Source organism: Tachysurus vachellii, chromosome 3 (assembly GCF_030014155.1).
Source record: "Tachysurus vachellii isolate PV-2020 chromosome 3, HZAU_Pvac_v1, whole genome shotgun sequence".
Lineage (NCBI taxonomy): Eukaryota > Metazoa > Chordata > Actinopteri > Siluriformes > Bagridae > Tachysurus > Tachysurus vachellii.
Window position 1 is genome coordinate 36,602,966 of NC_083462.1, and position 17,980 is coordinate 36,620,945.

Consider the following 17,980-nt stretch of genomic DNA (forward strand, 5'->3'; position numbering starts at 1 on the left):
GTACCTGTCATGTGTTTCAGGAAAGCGGTTCCGGAGTTAATAGGAGTAAGGCTCCGATTGGTTGTCATCTCCACCTGTTCCAAATAAAAGGACTGCCTGGATCCCTGATTAGACGTTGCTTTTGCTTTAGCTCTTTGCCTTTGGTGCGACTGTGGTTGCTGTGTTTGTATTGCATTGTGAATATGGCTGTTATATTCTCTGTATGTTTGACCCATTCCAGTAATTTGTGATTGTCTCATCTTAGAGAGAAAGTTTGTGTTCCTAGTGTGTTCCTAGCCTGTGAGTTTTGTTTTGTCTTGGTTTGTTTATTATTTCAACCGATTGATTTGTTTGTGCTTGACCCATGCCTGATATACGATTACGGACTCTGTTTTTGACTTGTTAGCCACCCGATTTAATTATACACCTTTGCCTATAACATGGTGATAAGGTATGTAGGGGGAGCGACGCCAGTTATTTTGGAAACCTTTTATTATTTTGTTTTTGTAAGAGGGAGTTAGGTAAGAAGTAATGTATTTTATTTTAGTTTCTTTCAATTTTCAGTTTAGTAAGAGAGGTGTTTGTGTAACATTGTTCTGCTTGTTATTTTGGCCTTGTCCTCCCCTAAAGCCTAAAACTCCTTGTCAATCCTTGAATAAATGATTGTGAATTATAACATCTCTGTATAAAGACATTCATTTACCCATTCTGTTGCGATTGACCCCTAGAAGGTCTTAACATTTCCATGCAATTACAACAACTTCTTAAAAATAGACCATAATCTTGTAAAGCTTTGATACCTTCACTTTTAATATTTGGCCATGAGAGAACTTTTGCCATATAAGCTGATGCAGTTTTATACTGGTCACCAAAATGCACTTATAGTAAAGACTTGGCTCTTACTGTAAATAACCACGATCAGCAGACATATGCAGACAACTTCTTACAATCTCTCTTGGATGACCCCTGGTGTTCAAGAAATAAGAATAGTGTTCAAGAAAGTATAAGCAATCATCAGGGTGGCTACTTTTGCACTCCACTCCGCTTTCAAAGGATTTCATAAAGGCATGGAAATGCAGAGGATTTCCGTCAAACACTTGAATTTCCCTTTTTTGGCAAAGATGACAAACACTGTTGTTGAATCAGCAAAGATGTAATTTAATTTTGTTTATCCATAATATGGAGAACTTGATCATTAAGTCTTGTATTAGTAGATCTTGAATCAGTGTTGGGACTGTTTCCATGCGGAACATTAATGTTCCCAAGACCACTCTGAGTTGTTTGACCTGAATTTGGGATAGTCTGAGAATAGACAGCCTGAAAAACATTTCCCATCTTAGCCTTGGCACCTGAATTACCATAAACGTTGTGTCGTGTCATATTTGTGGGAATAAACGAATCTGCACCAACGTTAAGTCTGTGTTGTCTGTTGTCCTTTATCAAAGTAAGAATTCATTCCATCAGACCGCTGAGTCACATCACTTTTAGCAGAGCATACACTTGAGCCTTTAAGCACTTTCACTTTTGCCATAGCTGCAGCAATTTCCATTTGTAACTCAAAATCCTCCTTTTGTTTCCTTAGACTTTGCTCATTTTCTTCAATTGCATGCTTTTCTTTCATGAAATTTTGACGTACCAACAGAGATGCTAGATCAGCCTCTGCTTTAATGCATGCAGAAGAGACTTTGAGACTTGTTCTGAGTTTTTGAATCATTCGAAGAACGTTGGCTTTCAGCAAATTGCAGCTGTTGATTTTTGGTTTTATCATTTAAGTTCTCAATTCCATTTAACCATTGCGTTGTGTTTTTTATGAACACATCACTGTATACTTGAAAACCAGTCATTCTGATTAGTTTGCTCATCACTTGGCAATAATGGAATCGGTGAATCATGAAGTTTAATTGTCTCTTTAAACAATTGCGTCAAGCGTTCAAGTTCAGACCGTACCATTGAAACATTCTCATTACTCGACATGAGCTTTTTGATGGTTGGTATTGAACCTTTAATCATGTTGACATTTCTCTTTCGGTCTTTCTGAAGTTGTTCAATTTTATTAGACAAAGCCTTTGCGGTAAGCTGAACTTTTTTTTGCTTGCATTTCTCCTGTTCAGTTTCCGCATCTGTTTCAGACTCACTCATGATGAACGCATCCATAACAAGCAAACAATCCAAAACAATCCAAAATGTTTCTTCAATCGTATATTCAAGAAAACATAGCAGTCCGAATTGAGATCCAAAACGGCAACAGCAACTGCGATTTAAAGCCAAACACAACAGTGGCGGTTGCATGCTAAACAGCCACTTATACCAAACTTAATCCGCAACACACAAGCATTAATATTGTAACCCTTGTCCTACCAGTGAGACGATGGTAAACATTGAACAAGGCTGGTCCTATTATTCCTGTTGTCCAAGCATGCAACTGTTTCCATTAAAACAGGCAGAGCTTTTCCAATCAAAACTATCGATGCAACGCTTCCTCGATGTGCTCAGTCAAAGCGCGCAGGCCTCTGCATTGAATCGTTCCGTGCATAATGTCCAAAACATACATTTTTTGGTTGACTTAATTGTAGCGGCACAAAGATCTTAAAACCGCCAAGGAGCTGAGTGGGGAGCAATAAAATACTGACACGTTAATCATCCTTGCAATTTGGTTTTTATTCTCCATCCATTTGAAAGATTGTTTCTATATAGCAATGTGTAAAACAGTAATTTATTTAAGTTCAACAATACTGCTTCTCAATGAATATATTATTCTTATACCGTGATTATACGGTCACCAAAAATATGTGCTCCTACACTCACCCCATGCTTCCAGAGCTACACACAGGTGTTTATACCTTGCGTAATTACTAACGCCCCCATTATCCCATGGTCACATGACATACACTTAACATGGCTCCTACAGTAGAAGTAGTAGCAGTAGTAATAATTTATTAGCTCATTTTTATTTATTTACTATTACTGCTAATACTGATAGTACTAATACGACTGCAATTAGACCAATCTTACACAAAATCAAACATGATGAAAGAATACAAGGTGTAAAAACAACAGCAGGAAGAGTGGTTAAGGTTACAGTTTATGCTGATGATATAACAATTTTAATTAATATACACTTTTAATTAAAGGTGATAATGGAACATTTCAAGAAATATAAAGAAATATCTGGAGCTAAACTGAATCAAAACAAAAGAGAAGACCCAAAGCAAAGAAGAGGTGAAAGTATTAGGCTTAACAATTACAAACAGAAAGTGTGCTGAACACAACTGGGGAGAGAAATAATATTAAATAAAAACTGGAAATAGCTCATTAATCAAGAATTTAATATTTTTGTATTCAAATGTATGATTGTAAAACACATGATGTACTTGTGAATAAGCTTTTTATAAAACGTTATTTGAAATCTTGCAATAAATTTAAGAAGGAAAAAAAAAAAAAAAAAACCCGCAAGACCGGCAGCAAAGCATTTAATTGTAATCACACATTAAAACACAGAAGCACTGATGGAATACATACGTAAAAAAAAGAATAATGGCGCGCGTGCGTGTGTGTGTGTGTGTGTGTGTGTGTGTGTGTGTGTGTGTGTCACTCTCACGCAAAAAGGAGATTTGCACGTTGTATGAAAAAGGGGGTGGCTCTTAAAAGAGCCTTTGTGTTGATAAAGACGGCGGTAAGGCGCTTTACTTGGAGCTGGTGTACTTGGTGACGGCCTTTGTGCCCTCAGACACGGCGTGCTTGGCCAACTCTCCGGGAAGCAACAGACGCACGGCAGTCTGGATCTCCCTAGAGGTGATGGTGGAGCGCTTGTTGTAGTGAGCCAGACGAGAAGACTCACCGGCGATGCGCTCAAAAATGTCGTTGACGAACGAGTTCATGATGCCCATGGCCTTAGAGGAGATGCCGGTATCAGGGTGCACCTGCTTCAGGACTTTGTACACGTAGATGGCGTAACTCTCCTTCCTGGTCTTTCTGCGCTTCTTGCCGCCTTTAGCCGCAGTCTTGGTCACGGCTTTCTTGGATCCCTTCTTGGGCGCGGTCTTAGCTGGTTCAGGCATGCTGTTGTTGTTCGAGTGAACTGCGAGAGATTGAGTAACACCCACCTAGCCGCTGGTCTATTTACAGTCTGACATTGTAATTAGGCGCAAGAGAACAAACGTGTGTTATTGGTCATAATCCCAAAGCTCCTGACGCGGAGCGCCTCCTCCCGCTCCTCCTACACACTTACTCCTCCCCACTGTCCCCTCTATGCTTTCTTCTCCTCCCGCCGGTTTACACTCAACTTTGTGCTTTATGACAAAAGAAAAGGGGGAAAAAATCTTGTTTCTACCACCAAACTTTACACGCGTTTCTCACACACACTATGAAAGAAAAAGAGTAAAATCAAGACGCATCAATTGACTTGTGTAATACTGTGCTTAATAGCGTCTATTATTAAAAAAAACGGCTTTTGATGTCATTTGCATCATACACAGACGCGATGAAAAAAGAGAAATAGAGAGGTATATCAAATAAATTAACTTACATAATATTGCACTAAAGAGTAGCTGTTATCTAAATATATATCGGATATTGCTTTATAAGGCTTTTTGACGTCATTTGCGTCTTTCCCCCAAAACACGCACACAGTAAAGAAGGAAAATCTCTTTGTGGATATTTGGGTGGCTCTTAAAAGAGCCGTTGTGTTGACGTGGTTCGGTGTTGAACGTTTATCCGCCGAAGCCGTACAGAGTGCGTCCCTGGCGTTTCAGGGCGTACACCACATCCATGGCGGTGACGGTCTTTCTTTTGGCGTGCTCGGTGTAGGTGACGGCGTCGCGGATGACGTTCTCCAAGAAGACTTTGAGCACACCGCGAGTCTCTTCGTAAATCAGGCCGGAAATACGCTTAACACCGCCACGGCGAGCCAGACGGCGAATAGCCGGCTTGGTGATTCCCTGGATGTTATCGCGAAGAACCTTACGATGACGCTTTGCGCCCCCTTTGCCGAGTCCCTTACCGCCTTTACCTCTACCAGACATGATGCTGCTCTCTCGAAGTGAAGCCGCTCAATAAAATACACCAGAGCGAGGCCGAATATTTATCCGCCTTCTCCTGGACCCAGTTGAGAACAGGCGCGGAGGCGGGTCTAAGACCAGCGCTCACACAATAGAACCCATTCATAAACAAAGAGAAAGCCACAGCTTTTAACTTACTAGTGTATTTTTCTGCTGCAACCTCTCTGTACACACAATGATTATTCTTCTTCTTATTATTATTATTCTTCTTCTTATTATTGTTGTTGTTATAAGTCTTAGTAGTAGTAGTAGTAGTAGTAGAATTTAACCCAAGTTATACAAAGTGAGTATTTCAATAAAAATATACAGACCAACACCCAGCAATGTATTGAGGTTAGTAACAGCACTATGTGGTTGTACAACATTAACCTGCACTGTTTAGATGTAAAACATCCATTTGAGCACATCTGTGGCTAGAGAACTGTATTCTATACTCCTAGGTCCACTACTAGGAGGCCCGGTGTTCCCAGTTCTTCTGGGTACATTATAAACCGAGCCCATGTTTAACCCTGATAGTAGATTACAAGCAACACAGAAAGGAATGTAAAGACAACATTCAGGAGGCATTTTATCAGCTGTAAAACGCAAAATATTACAGAATCTATAAGGTTTATAGTCTAAATGAGCTATATTGTCTCCAACACTAATCTCATTCTAAAACTCAGTGTCATTCACAAAGAAAGCTCAATGAAGTCAAAATTCAAATATCAAACGTGGGTCAAAACAAAACGTCACCGTTCTAGTTGAAATATTTAGTCGACACCGTCTAGACACAGGACTCACTGTAAATGTGATCACTTGAACAGCTATGTTAGATTACATGTATAAAAGTAGACTCCGTTTGTTATAGATAAACAAGGCAACAGCTGAACAACAGAGTCTGATACACTGTACACTCTATTGTACTGAAAGCAGAGCAATGAAGTGTGATTCTGATAGTTGTGTGTGACTGCCAGAATCTGGAAACCAACATAAAAATTGGTTATTAATCACTGTGACATGCCGTATTCAAACAAAGGGTTAATCAAGATTCAGAATGTAATTGGACGAATGAATATAATCATAAATAAAATGGTAATTTTTAATATTTTGTTGAAAATCCTTTTCAGGCAATGACTGCCTGAAGTCTGGAGCCCATGGACATCACCAGAGACTGGGTTTCTTCCTTTCTGATGCTTTGCCAGGCCTTAACTGCAGCTGTCTTCAGTCAATGTTTGTTCGTGAGTCTTTCTGCCTTTATTCATTTACTGTTGTCTTCCGTGGACGGCCAGGCCTCTTTTATTTTGCTGAGCTCACCATTGCATTCTATTTTTTCTCAGAATGTACCACTCCTAATGTTCCTGCTAGCTCTCTGATGGATTTGTTTTGTTTATGAAGCCTAATGATGGCCTGTTTGACTTGCATGGAGAGCTCCTTAGAAGGCATGATGTAGGTTCACAGCAACAGATTCCAAGTGCAAATACCACACTTAGAATCAACTCCAGACTTGTCACCTGCTTAATTGATGAAGAAATAATGAAGGAATAGCCTACACTGGTACATGAAACAGCTTTTGATTCAACTGTCCAATTACTTTTGGACCAAATATATATGGACCTAACTGTGTATGAAAATTGTACTCTACTTCTAAAGATTATCAGTCAAGAACTAAATGTATTGTTGCAATTTTGACACTTGGCCAACAACATATAAGATCAAATAGTATTCATAACAGTGCGGTTTTAATTATGTACTTTATTGCTTTTATTTTAGTTTTCTTCTTGTTGTTTTTGTTAGAAGTAGTAGTAGAAGCAATATTCTAAAATGTGCAAATGTAGCACTGGGTAAAGGGGGAAAAAAAAATAATACAATTTACTACTAAAACCACCGCTTCACCTCAGGGGTGTCACCTCAGGCTTGTTCATTAGGAATAAGGCAAGGCAAGGCAAGTTTATTTGTTTAGCACATTTCATACACAGAGGTCATTCAAAGTGCTTTACATAGAAATTAGAAAACAATTTATAAGAAAAAAAAAAAAATATATATATATATATATATATATATATATATATATATATATATGTAAAAATAAGAGACATACGATAAAATCATAATAAAAACAAAGAACAATTAAAGAAAATAAATGTGATTTCAATAAAAACTCAAGTTTAAAATATGTTAAAAAGAATAAAACAGGAGTAAAAGTAATTTGGATTAAAAAGTGCAGTCAGTGTGAAGCAGCACAGTGCTCATTTAGTAAATGCGCAGTTAAACAAATGTGTTTTTAATCTTGATTTAAAAGTGTCTACTGTTGAAGCACATCTGATCTCTTCTGGAAGCTGATTCCAGCTATAGGTGGCATAATAACTAAATGCTGACGCACTTTGTTTTGCGTGAACCCTTGGTATGTTTAACTGACCTGATCCTAATGATCTGAGTAGTCTGCTTGGTTTATATTCAGTTAGCATACCTGTAATGTATTTCGGTCCTAAGCCATGAAGTGATTTATAAACGAGTAACAATACTTTAAAATCTATTCTAAATGTAACTGGAAGCCAGTGTAAGGACCTGAGGACTGGAGTGATGTGCTCAGATTTTTTGCTCAGACTAAATACAAACACATTTAAATATGATTCTAATACTAACCTTGAGTTTTTGTTTTATATTAATCTCTATATAACTATGTTGTGTTCATGTTCTGTAAAGCTGCTTTGAGACAACATCCATTGCTAAAAGCACTATACAAATAAAATGTGTATTAATTTATCAATTACTCTTCTTATCCCTAAACACAATATTCCTAACACTCTGTACTCTCTGTCTGTAAATAATTTCTATTAAGCAGATTCATATTTACATACAAGTGATTATATATTTTCCACACACACACACACACACCTTTATACGACAAACTCTGAGCTCACACACACACACACACACAGATATGAAGAAGTGCTCATTTATCAGAGAGAATGTGGTGGCTCTTAAAAGAGCCTTTGTGTACATTAGACAGAATTGAGGTTTAAGCGCGCTCTCCGCGAATACGGCGGGCCAGCTGAATGTCCTTAGGCATGATGGTCACCCTCTTGGCGTGAATGGCGCACAGGTTGGTGTCCTCGAACAGACCGACCAGGTACGCCTCGCTAGCCTCCTGCAAGGCCATGACGGCCGAGCTCTGGAAACGCAAGTCGGTCTTGAAATCCTGAGCGATTTCTCTCACCAGGCGCTGGAAGGGCAGCTTACGGATAAGCAGCTCAGTAGACTTCTGATAACGGCGGATCTCCCTCAGAGCCACGGTGCCGGGCCTGTAACGGTGAGGCTTCTTCACGCCGCCGGTAGCCGGGGCGCTCTTGCGAGCAGCCTTAGTGGCGAGCTGCTTCCTGGGCGCTTTGCCACCAGTGGACTTACGGGCGGTCTGCTTGGTTCTTGCCATGGCGTCGAGCTGTGAACTTCACGGAGAAAAAGCACAATAAACGGCGCTGCTGAACGCTGTCTTTTTAAGCCCTAACGCCGCCCTGTTCTCATTGGGCGGATTGAAAGCACACGTCTGCCATTGGATAGAACGCGTTACGTCACCTGATGACTATTGGACCGTTCTCTGTCACGGACACAGTTCGATACCCAAACCGCCCGCCCCTATTTTTACTGGCGCTCTCAGTAGCACAGCGCTTTTGTTTTCTGTCAGCAACCTACTGTCTCTTTCTGTCATTTAAAGAGCAGGCTTCATTATTTATTATTATCATCATCATCAATTATTATTATTATTATCTGTCATCCATCTTTAAACAAGACCAGTTATTATTAATGGTAGATTTTACACTTATTTTAACACTTATTTGGGGAATTGTCTTTATAATGTTCACGCTCACAGCATTAATAAAAACCAGGATGAAATTGCACTTTTCCAGTAAAAGTGGGTGGCTCTTAAAAGAGCCTTTTTGGGGGGTGAGAAACGCAGCGCTGAGCGAGTTTACTTGGTCTTGACGGCCTTCTCGGTCTTCTTGGGCAGCAGCACGGCCTGAATGTTGGGCAGTACACCTCCCTGAGCGATGGTCACGCCTCCGAGCAGTTTGTTCAGCTCCTCGTCGTTACGCACAGCGAGCTGCAGATGGCGGGGAATGATACGGGTCTTCTTGTTGTCACGGGCGGCGTTGCCAGCCAACTCGAGGATCTCAGCGGTCAGATACTCGAGCACGGCGGCCAAGTAAACCGGAGCGCCGGCACCGACGCGCTCGGCGTAATTACCTTTACGCAGAAGCCTGTGCACACGGCCCACGGGGAACTGCAGACCGGCCCTGGATGAGCGAGTCTTGGCCTTAGCCCTAGTTTTACCGCCGGTTTTGCCTCTTCCGCTCATCTTGTAGCTCAGATACGTTCTAAGAACAATACCGAAATAACAGCGCTGTTCTTCTAGCACTCTGTGATATAACCATCACGTCAACTCTCTTATTGGCTAAGATACTTGTGACGGAAGAACCAATCCGAGACACGCCGTAGAATTCCAGGGTCAGTCCATCATTCCATTGTACGCCCCACGCCCCTCCCACTCCCGTGTGTGTGTGCGTGTGTGAGAGAGAGAGAAAATGAATGAAATTAAAATAAAAAAATGACTAAATGCATATCATTGTAGAGAGAAAATATTTTGTAAACTGATTTATGATCAGTATCTTGATTATTCACTGGTTTTATATCTATAAAGCATATATTAGTACAGAAGAGAGTAAAGACAAATGCACATGGATTTAAAATGTAAACTGTCCAATTGTCCCTAGTTGTTCATACGTTTATGTGAAGGTGAATGTACAACTCTGTAGCTGCCTAAACACTCGGTACAGAATCCACTAAAGTCATCATTTTGTTTATCAGAATAGGAAACAGCGCTTTAAGAGAAAATATGGGTGGCTCTGAAAAGAGCCGTTTGAGGAGTAAAAAAAAACATGAGAAACAAGTTTACTTCTTCTTGGGAGCCTTTTTGGCCTTCGCCGCTTTGGGCTTTACAGCCTTTACCTTCTTGGGGGTCGGCGGCTTTTTGGCCCTCTTGGGGCTCTTGGCTGCTTTCTTGGGGGTCGCCGGCTTTTTGGCCTTCTTGGGGCTTTTGGTGGCTTTCTTGACGGCAGCGACGGGCTTCTTCGTCTTCTTGGGAGACTTCTTGGCTGCGGGTTTCTTGGCCGCTACTTTCTTGGGCTTCTTAGCCGCGGCGGGCTTTTTGGCGGCCGCCTTTGTCGCTTTGGGCGCGGCTTTCTTTGCGGGCTTCTTAACTTCGGTCTGCTTCTTGTTCAGCTTGAAAGATCCAGACGCGCCGGTCCCTTTGGTCTGCACCAGAGTGCCTTTAGTAACGAGGCCCTTGACGGCGAGCTTGACGCGAGAGTTGTTCTTCTCCACGTCGTATCCGCCGGCAGCCAAAGCTTTCTTCAGGGCGGCAAGAGACACGCCGCTCCTCTCCTTGGACGAGGAAACCGCCTTGACGATGAGCTCGCCGACGCTAGGGCCTGTTTTCTTGGCCCTCGAAGCTGCCTTCTTCTTGGGCGCTTTGGCCGGCGCGGCGGCGGGAGCGGGAGCGACTTCAGCCATCTCTCTCGGCGCTAATAGTAGAATAAACGAGTGTACCGCTGTACGCTGTGTAACACAGGAACCTTCCTCCTCTCGACCGGGGGGCTGGGCTTAAAAGTAAGCATGAGAACGTTGTAGACTCAACCCGGCCGTGGCTGAATGACTGCGCTTCCGAGACACAGTGACAAGTGTGTTTTCTCACGGCGTTTCTCGGCGAAAATACGACGCCGCAGACAAGATCTCGAGCGTTCAGCAACAGGTTTGTTGAGCAGGGACTTTGGGGCTCGCTACGAGCTCGCGTCGGGTCTCGGGAAAAAGGACAATGTCGGGCAGCGAGCACAAAAGTGTACGGCGCGTCTGGGGCTCGCTCCGGCTTGCGGCGCATTTGGGGCGATGTGGCGTGTAAAAACCAGACAAAAAGAGGCACGGGGCTTGTAAGTCATGTTTACTGAGTTGTGGGAGAACCTTGTGAATGACACTGATGTATTTGTATCGACTGAGTGTTGTGTGTAATAATTATAACGGAGCTCCGTTTGTGCTGCGTAAAGCACATGTATACTACAGACAGACAGACAGTGCGAGTTGTGGGTGTCCATTTGCGTGTGTCTTTGTTTCTGTTTGTTTGTTTCTCTGTTTGTTGTACCTTTGTCATGATCTGGTCTTCCACACTCTGGCCTGGCGCAATCTCTCTATCTGTCTGTCTGTCTGTCTGACTCTGTCTGTGAGATGCCCTTCTCCCTGACAGCTCTCAATAAAACTTCAGCTAGTGATAAAGAAATTAAACACTTTTTTTAATTAATTAATTATTACCTCTTTTTGAGTGATCAATTACATGAAAGTAGTTAAAAAATAATTTACAACATTAAATGAATAAAAAGAATAAACTTTTCACAAATTCCTTATTAATCTTCAAAATGAATTGAATTTTTTTTCAAGAAATCATTTCAAATTTTCACCTTCTAACATTCACATAAAAAAATCAGTAGATCTCAGCTCAGAACGAGCTCTTATACGAAACGTCACTTCAAATGTTTACTCACAGTTTATGTTAAAGTCTGTAATCCACCTGAATTGACAAAGTTCACTGTTTATCAGTTCATTCATATAAATAAATGGACAAAAGAGAGACCCTGATGTAGAACTAAGAGTCCCGGTGCCACCCGCTGTACTATTAGTTAGTTTAGATTAGGGCATGCAGCTAGTTTTTCTTTGCTGTCAATTTATTTAGATAAAAATCTAAATAAAAAAAAAAAAACAGACTACACGAGACTCTGTTTTTAATTCTGTTCATTTCTTTACACTGTCCATGTTCTCCTACCTTTGTGAGTCTAGCTCCCATGTCCCTTTGTGTCCTGAATCCTCATGTTCTGTCTGTAATTTCTTGTCATTTGGATCATTAAAGTAATAAGCTAAAGTAATAAGTAATAGCTGCTTTCCCCCTCCTAAATTTTCATGATTTCCATATATTAATAGATATGACATCATTATATATAATTAATTGTGTATTAATAAATTGTCCACTTTCAGTGAATGATACTAATACAAATTCTACACTCTAAAAAATGATGTGTTGGATTTACTTAAAATATGTATGCACCATTTTTGCATCACACTTTTTAAGTAAACCCAACTTGGAAAAAAATTACTTAAAATTAACAAGAAAACTGTTGTTATATGTACTTACATTTTTGGGTACACTCAACATTGTTTACTTAAAAATATAAGTAACATGGTAGAATCTGCTAAGTAACTGCAAGTTAAGTTAACTTAAAATTTAAGCTCATTTATGTTAAAAAAGATAATTAATTGAGTTGAACCAATGTAAAATTTTAAGTTATTTTAGATCATCAGCTATTGGTCTGCATACTGCACTGCTGCTTGAATGGGTTAAACGCAGAGCACAAATTCCTAGTATGGGTCACCATGTCACTTCACTAAAATAAATTACACATGCAAATTACACAAAATAAAGCATTTCACTTTATTTTTTGAAACAGGCTGCAATACAATGGTGAAGCCTAAAACCACACATCATGAATGTACAACAAATGTGTCAAATTAACAAATTTTGAACAAAAAAACAAACAGGACACTTCCTTGATGCTGCCCCCTTTGCAACACTTTCTTGCTCTGAGCTAGAAAGAGAAAAAAGTTTTATATTTAGTATGAATAGGCAAGACATTGCAGAGTCTTACTAGCATAGACCTTTTCAGTAAAAGATTGTATATACTAATGACGCATCACCTTTTTTTGGCAAAATACTCATATACTGGTAATTTATCAATACTGTTATTTAAAGATATTAATAGATCACGTTTTTGCATAATGTGCTATGCTGAGACCAGTGGATGTCGGAAGCGTGTCACGCCCTTCTGCTCCGCATTTACGCATGCGTAGAAGTTTCTCTTTATTATAAGAAAAGTTAAGTTTCAAGCCAAGGTGGTAATTGAACAAAGAACTGCAAAGCGTTACACGGAGCAGGGCGGGAACAGATTCGTCAGAATTCGCCCTTATCTTAATGCAAACATGCCAACGCGATGCATGGTCATATACCTCTGAAATAAACAAATTAACCACTAGAACATTCATTCGATGGAGGCACACTGCTTTTAGGCGGACAATCGCGTGCACACTCGTTCCTCCTTTCATACAATAACTTACTTGTACAAACTGGACTTTCATAAGTATTCAAGTAACACGTTTCTAATTGTTGAAGCTAAATTCGTAGCAATTCAGAAATTCAATTTAAAAAAGTTTCTTTCTTGACCACAAACGCAAACACAAATAAACGAATGTACGTTAAAACGACAAATCTTACCTCTTTTCAGCGTCTTCGTCTCTTTGCGTTTCAGAAAATATCTTCATCTAACACTACAAACAAGTGTTTATTAATTTCAAAACCTCAAAATCGAATATTTTGCTTAGTTTATTGAAAGTTAAGCTTACCTCTTTCCACCGTCTTCACATGTGCGTCACAAAATGGCTCCAGTTTTTTCCAGATTTGCATATCACGTGGCTCACAGTCAAACTTAAAATATTATGTTATAATTACTTAGTTTTGATGCAATTTTAATACTAGTTGACGTGACTTATGTTTTTTCATTATATTTATGCATACATTTAGGTTCACCTTGTAACTTATATATTTATGTTACAGACACTATATATGCTAAGTAGAGGTTGGAAAGTTAAAATTACTTTGTTATTTGTGTTTAGTTTATTTATTTTTAAAAGTAATGGTTGTTCAGCCAACGAATCGTTTTTTAGAGTGTATGTAATTGAGCATGGTGATTATTCTTGGGAAGGAACAGATTGATCTTTTGTCCTTTACCTGGCCTCTACTCAGGAGCGCTGCTTCTTTAGTGTCTTTTTATATAATAGTGAAGTCCTTTGGGGAGATTTTCTTTTTGTGGTTGTTTTTTTGTTTTTTTTTCACCCTTAAAATTAGCATTAAACATCATAGGGTCTGGTGTTGATTTATATTTAATAAAAATCACATTCAATAACCAATGAACAAATATAATGAATTTACTGACAGTCACTATAACTCTAATGTATAACATTTTTAAATGCTGTCTATGTTCAGTTTAACATTCTTGCTGGGTTTAAGTCTAACGTAAGAAAACATTTTTTAAAAAAATCGAAAATACATGATTTAGTCATAAAAGTCTTATTCTGTCCTTATTCTTATCCTAACATCCCCATGTTTGTTCTGCTGATCCACAGTCACCTGGTATGAAGTTCAGGACTTAAGACTTATATCTTAGGTTTTTTTACACCTGGTCACTTCATGCGTTTCTGTGATCAGATAGCTATCCGATGGTAAAAAGACCAGGTCTAAATGCCCTCCGAAACGGTTTTGAGACGGATATAAATCCGATGGTTCAAGCCACTTCAGGAGGTGGTCTGGGACGCATTTCAGATGAAACTGGACAGGTGTAAATGCATGTGGTTGTTCAAGCCACATACATCAGCGCTATACTCCTCCCAAACAGAGGTATGTCACTCGCAGGTGACTCGCAAGTCGTGCATCGCGCCAGAAACAAACATATTTTCCCACCAGTGCTGGCTCCGATCTTTCATCCAGGTGTCTCATTGGATCTTAAAACGCACTGCTGCTGCCAGCAAAACTGCAGCAAACAGTAAGTGCTGTTTTTTGTAGCAACCGCATACACCAAAACGTGTTCCATTTCAATTACCCCGGAAATGAGATAAAATATATTTGCCTTTTGGGCGGGAGTAAAAAGATCGGATTGATATCCGATTCGCCAAAACACATTTATGTGGCCTAATGTAAATGGAACAGTTTTAACAAATCAGACAGCTATCGGATCAGAGACAACACATGAAGTGACCAGGTGTAAAATGGCCCTTAGACTTTATATCTCAGAACACTGACATTTTCCTTGCGACACACATCCACTAGATGGCGACATCTGACCTCAGTAAGTGAATGTGCTGCATCTGTTACTGCTCTCTTTCAGTAAACTTTCATCCTCAACATTAGTGTGCAGAACATTTCACGTCAACAACGTATGACATTACTGTACAATATTTAATACTTTAAAAGTAAATCTGACTACATCCATGTGATGTTACCAGCACGTTACCAGCATCAGTAAAACTGATATAGATCAACATCTTCACAGAATGTTTATCTAACACAGTTATATCTCTAAACTGCCCCAATAGTATAAAACCATTCTAATACTTAGTTAACAGTGTTAAAAATTAATGCATCTTTTGTTATACTTTAATGTTTTAGTTGTCATCAAAATGTATACAGTGTTGAAGTTACACACCATAGTAGTCAGAGCACTGCAACATTTTTATTAAATAATTTCAGTCCATCCATTCATCATCCATCAATTTTCCAAAATGCCTTAACCTCTGTAAAGTCACAGGAGGATAGGAGCCTATCCCAGCATCTCAGGCCACAGGCAGGGTACCCCTTGTACAACCTGAGCATTCTCACACACACACACACACACACACACACACACACACACACACACACACACACTAAGCTAGACATCAGCAATTCAAGAATGTAAAATTAACAGTGAATAATAATGTTCAGTTTACGTGTATAGCATCAGAAGATATGGAATAATAACTTAAATAAAATAAAACACAAGAGATTATTCACATTATTCACAAAAAGACATCATTGCTATAATTTTGTGTAACTATACAGATAATCTATTGTACCTAGGGTAATATAATATCCAAGCTCATACTGAGCTGGATTTAATGGATGTCTGTATAAAATTGTGATAATGATGTGGCCAAACAAAGAAAGCAAAAAACACAGTGTAAAATGTATACACCGCATGTGAAAATCATTTTAGGATATTTTCAAATATTCTGAATATGATCTTCAGTCAAACCCAATATATGACCAGACCAAGGACATTCATTTTCTGAATTTGTCACATCTGAGGGGAACTTTTTGGTGGACCCAGAGTTTTAGTGATACAGTGTAAAGAAACCGAGTGAAATGGAACTGAGTGAATAGGTTTAGTCAAGTTAAAATGAAACATAATTATAATAGTGATAAAGAGCATGTCAAACCATGTAGACATTGTGCTTCTCCAGAATTGTGATTAAAAAGAAAAAAAAAATCACAATGGTTACATATAGTTGAAGGTTACTATTCTTCTTCTTCTTCTTCTTCTTCTTCTTCTTCTTCTTCTTCTTCTTATTATTATTATTATTATTATTATTATTATTATTGTTATTGTTGTTGTTATTATTAGTAGTATTATTTATTATTTTTTTATTATATTATTATTATTTATTTTGTTGTTGTTTGTTTAACCCAGTGCTACATTTGCACATTTTAGAATATTGCTTCTACTACTATCAACAACAACAACAACAACAACAACAACAACAACAACAAGAAAACTAATATAAAAGCAATAAATGACATAATTAAAACTTACTGTTATGAATACTATTTGATCTTATATGTTGTTTGCCAAATTTCAAAATTGCAACAATACATTTAGTTCTTGACTGATAATCTTTAGAAGTAGAGTACAGTTTTCATATACAGTTAGGTCCATATATATTTGGACACATGCACATTTTTTTTTCCTTTTTTTTTTTTTAGGGCCTTTTTACACCCGGTCACTATATGTGTTTTCTCTGATCCGATAGCTATCTGATTTGTTAAAACTGTTCCATTTACATTAGGCCATATAAATGCGCCTTGGCGAATCGGATATCAACCCGATATTTCCACTCCCGCCCAATATGCAAATATATTTTACCTCATTTCCAGGGTAATTGACATGTCACACGCTTTGGTGTATGCGGTTGCTACAAAAAACAGCATTTACTGTTTGCTGCATTTTCGCTGGTGGCAGCAGTGCGTTTTAAGACCAAACGAGACACCTGGGTGAAAGATCAGAGCCAGCGCTGGTGGGAAAACACCACACGGAACCAGAAACAAAGAGTCCACCCACGGAAAACGTGAAGGAGTGCCCACTCCCTCCACCCTCCCCGCCGATCGCGGATCGCACACGTCAGAGGGATAAGCAGAAGGAGAATGCTGATCCTGGACCAATTGAAGAAAAGGCTTCGACTTCAGAGGTCAAAGAGCAAATTCAGAGTTTGATTACAATGCCCATGGTGGAAGTAGCTGGACCAGATGGAGACCCCATGCTAGTACACCGTCCCTGGACACTAAAGGACATTGAACATGCCCATGAGCACCTCCCTGACCCAAGAGAAGGCGGGGGACAAAAGTTCTGTGTGGAGTTGGAACGTTTTTGCAAGGAATTTCGTCCCACCTCACTTGAACTGAGGCGCCTGCTGGGAAGAAAACTAGCAGCTGACATAATGCAAATCAAGTATGTATGGCCGGATGAGAATCTGTGCATGAGGCATCCAGATCATGCAAACTCGAGGAATGCGGCGTACTCTAATTTCATAATGGAATTACGTGAAGCTTTCCCAGCGAAGATGGAAACAAGATTGCAAACAAGAGGACGGTCGAAAACGTTGCGCAATATCTCCATCGCCTCATTGACATACACAATGCGCACAGCGGCCTCACTCCCCACCTGATATGAGTGAGGGGGCAGTGACAGCATACGAGGAGCACTTGAGAAACAGCTTCATGAATGGACTGATTCCAGAAATAACTGACAAGGTGAAAAACCTATGCATAACATGGGACACTGGAAAACTGAGCCTCATCGAACGACATGCTCTACATGCGGAGAAACTGTTTGCACAACACAATTAGGAGCAGGAAAAGAAGAAAGAAGCACAAACACACAGAGTCCAGCTGACAATGATGCAAGCTGTGGCGGGGTCTCGAACACATCAAGGAAGAGGGAGATATCGAGGAAGAGGCAGAGGCAGAGGCCGAAGAGGGAGAACGGGAGACAGTGGATGTTTTA

The 17,980-nt window shown here is 39.7% G+C and overlaps 6 protein-coding genes across 7 annotated transcripts in view; 1 reads left to right on the forward strand and 5 right to left on the reverse strand.

The window, feature by feature from the left end:
- LOC132843564 (histone H2B-like) overlaps positions 1-14,328 on the forward strand; it is a 151,712-nt gene extending 137,384 nt beyond the window's left edge. Inside the window, exon 2 of one of the 2 annotated variants that reach the window (XM_060866977.1) lies at positions 14,292-14,328. In XM_060866977.1, coding sequence (XP_060722960.1) covers positions 14,292-14,304 — 13 coding nt within the window. In that variant the 3' untranslated portion in view covers positions 14,305-14,328. Of the gene's footprint in view, positions 1-6,145; positions 6,191-14,291 lie in introns of those variants that run through there. The other variant, XM_060866978.1, reaches the window with a different exon arrangement.
- Positions 3,614-4,052, reverse strand: LOC132843569 (histone H2B-like). The gene has a single exon (XM_060866983.1). It carries the CDS (start codon positions 4,035-4,037, stop codon positions 3,663-3,665), a length of 375 nt encoding a protein of 124 aa, XP_060722966.1. The 5' UTR covers positions 4,038-4,052; the 3' UTR covers positions 3,614-3,662.
- On the reverse strand, positions 4,636-5,018 carry LOC132843571 (histone H4). The gene has a single exon (XM_060866985.1). It carries the CDS (start codon positions 4,998-5,000, stop codon positions 4,689-4,691), a length of 312 nt encoding a protein of 103 aa, XP_060722968.1. The 5' UTR covers positions 5,001-5,018; the 3' UTR covers positions 4,636-4,688.
- LOC132843560 (histone H3) lies at positions 7,957-8,468 on the reverse strand. Its single transcript, XM_060866974.1, has one exon. The coding sequence runs from the start codon at positions 8,446-8,448 to the stop codon at positions 8,038-8,040; it is 411 nt and encodes a 136-aa protein (XP_060722957.1). The 5' UTR covers positions 8,449-8,468; the 3' UTR covers positions 7,957-8,037.
- LOC132843548 (histone H2AX-like) overlaps positions 8,966-17,980 on the reverse strand; it is an 80,139-nt gene continuing 71,124 nt past the window's right edge. The window contains exon 2 of the mRNA XM_060866963.1: positions 8,966-9,391. Coding sequence (XP_060722946.1) covers positions 8,986-9,391 — 406 coding nt within the window. The 3' untranslated portion in view covers positions 8,966-8,985. The remainder of the gene's footprint in view (positions 9,392-17,980) is intronic.
- On the reverse strand, positions 9,952-10,586 carry LOC132843553 (histone H1-like). Its single transcript, XM_060866967.1, has one exon. It carries the CDS (start codon positions 10,584-10,586, stop codon positions 9,966-9,968), a length of 621 nt encoding a protein of 206 aa, XP_060722950.1. The 3' UTR covers positions 9,952-9,965.

Bases quoted from the DNA above. Each gene is read 5' to 3' on its own strand.
- LOC132843569 (XM_060866983.1), bottom strand. From the start codon at position 4,037: ATGCCTGAACCAGCTAAGACCGCGCCCAAGAAGGGATCCAAGAAAGCC.
- LOC132843571 (XM_060866985.1), bottom strand. From the start codon at position 5,000: ATGTCTGGTAGAGGTAAAGGCGGTAAGGGACTCGGCAAAGGGGGCGCA.
- LOC132843560 (XM_060866974.1), bottom strand. From the start codon at position 8,448: ATGGCAAGAACCAAGCAGACCGCCCGTAAGTCCACTGGTGGCAAAGCG.
- LOC132843553 (XM_060866967.1), bottom strand. From the start codon at position 10,586: ATGGCTGAAGTCGCTCCCGCTCCCGCCGCCGCGCCGGCCAAAGCGCCC.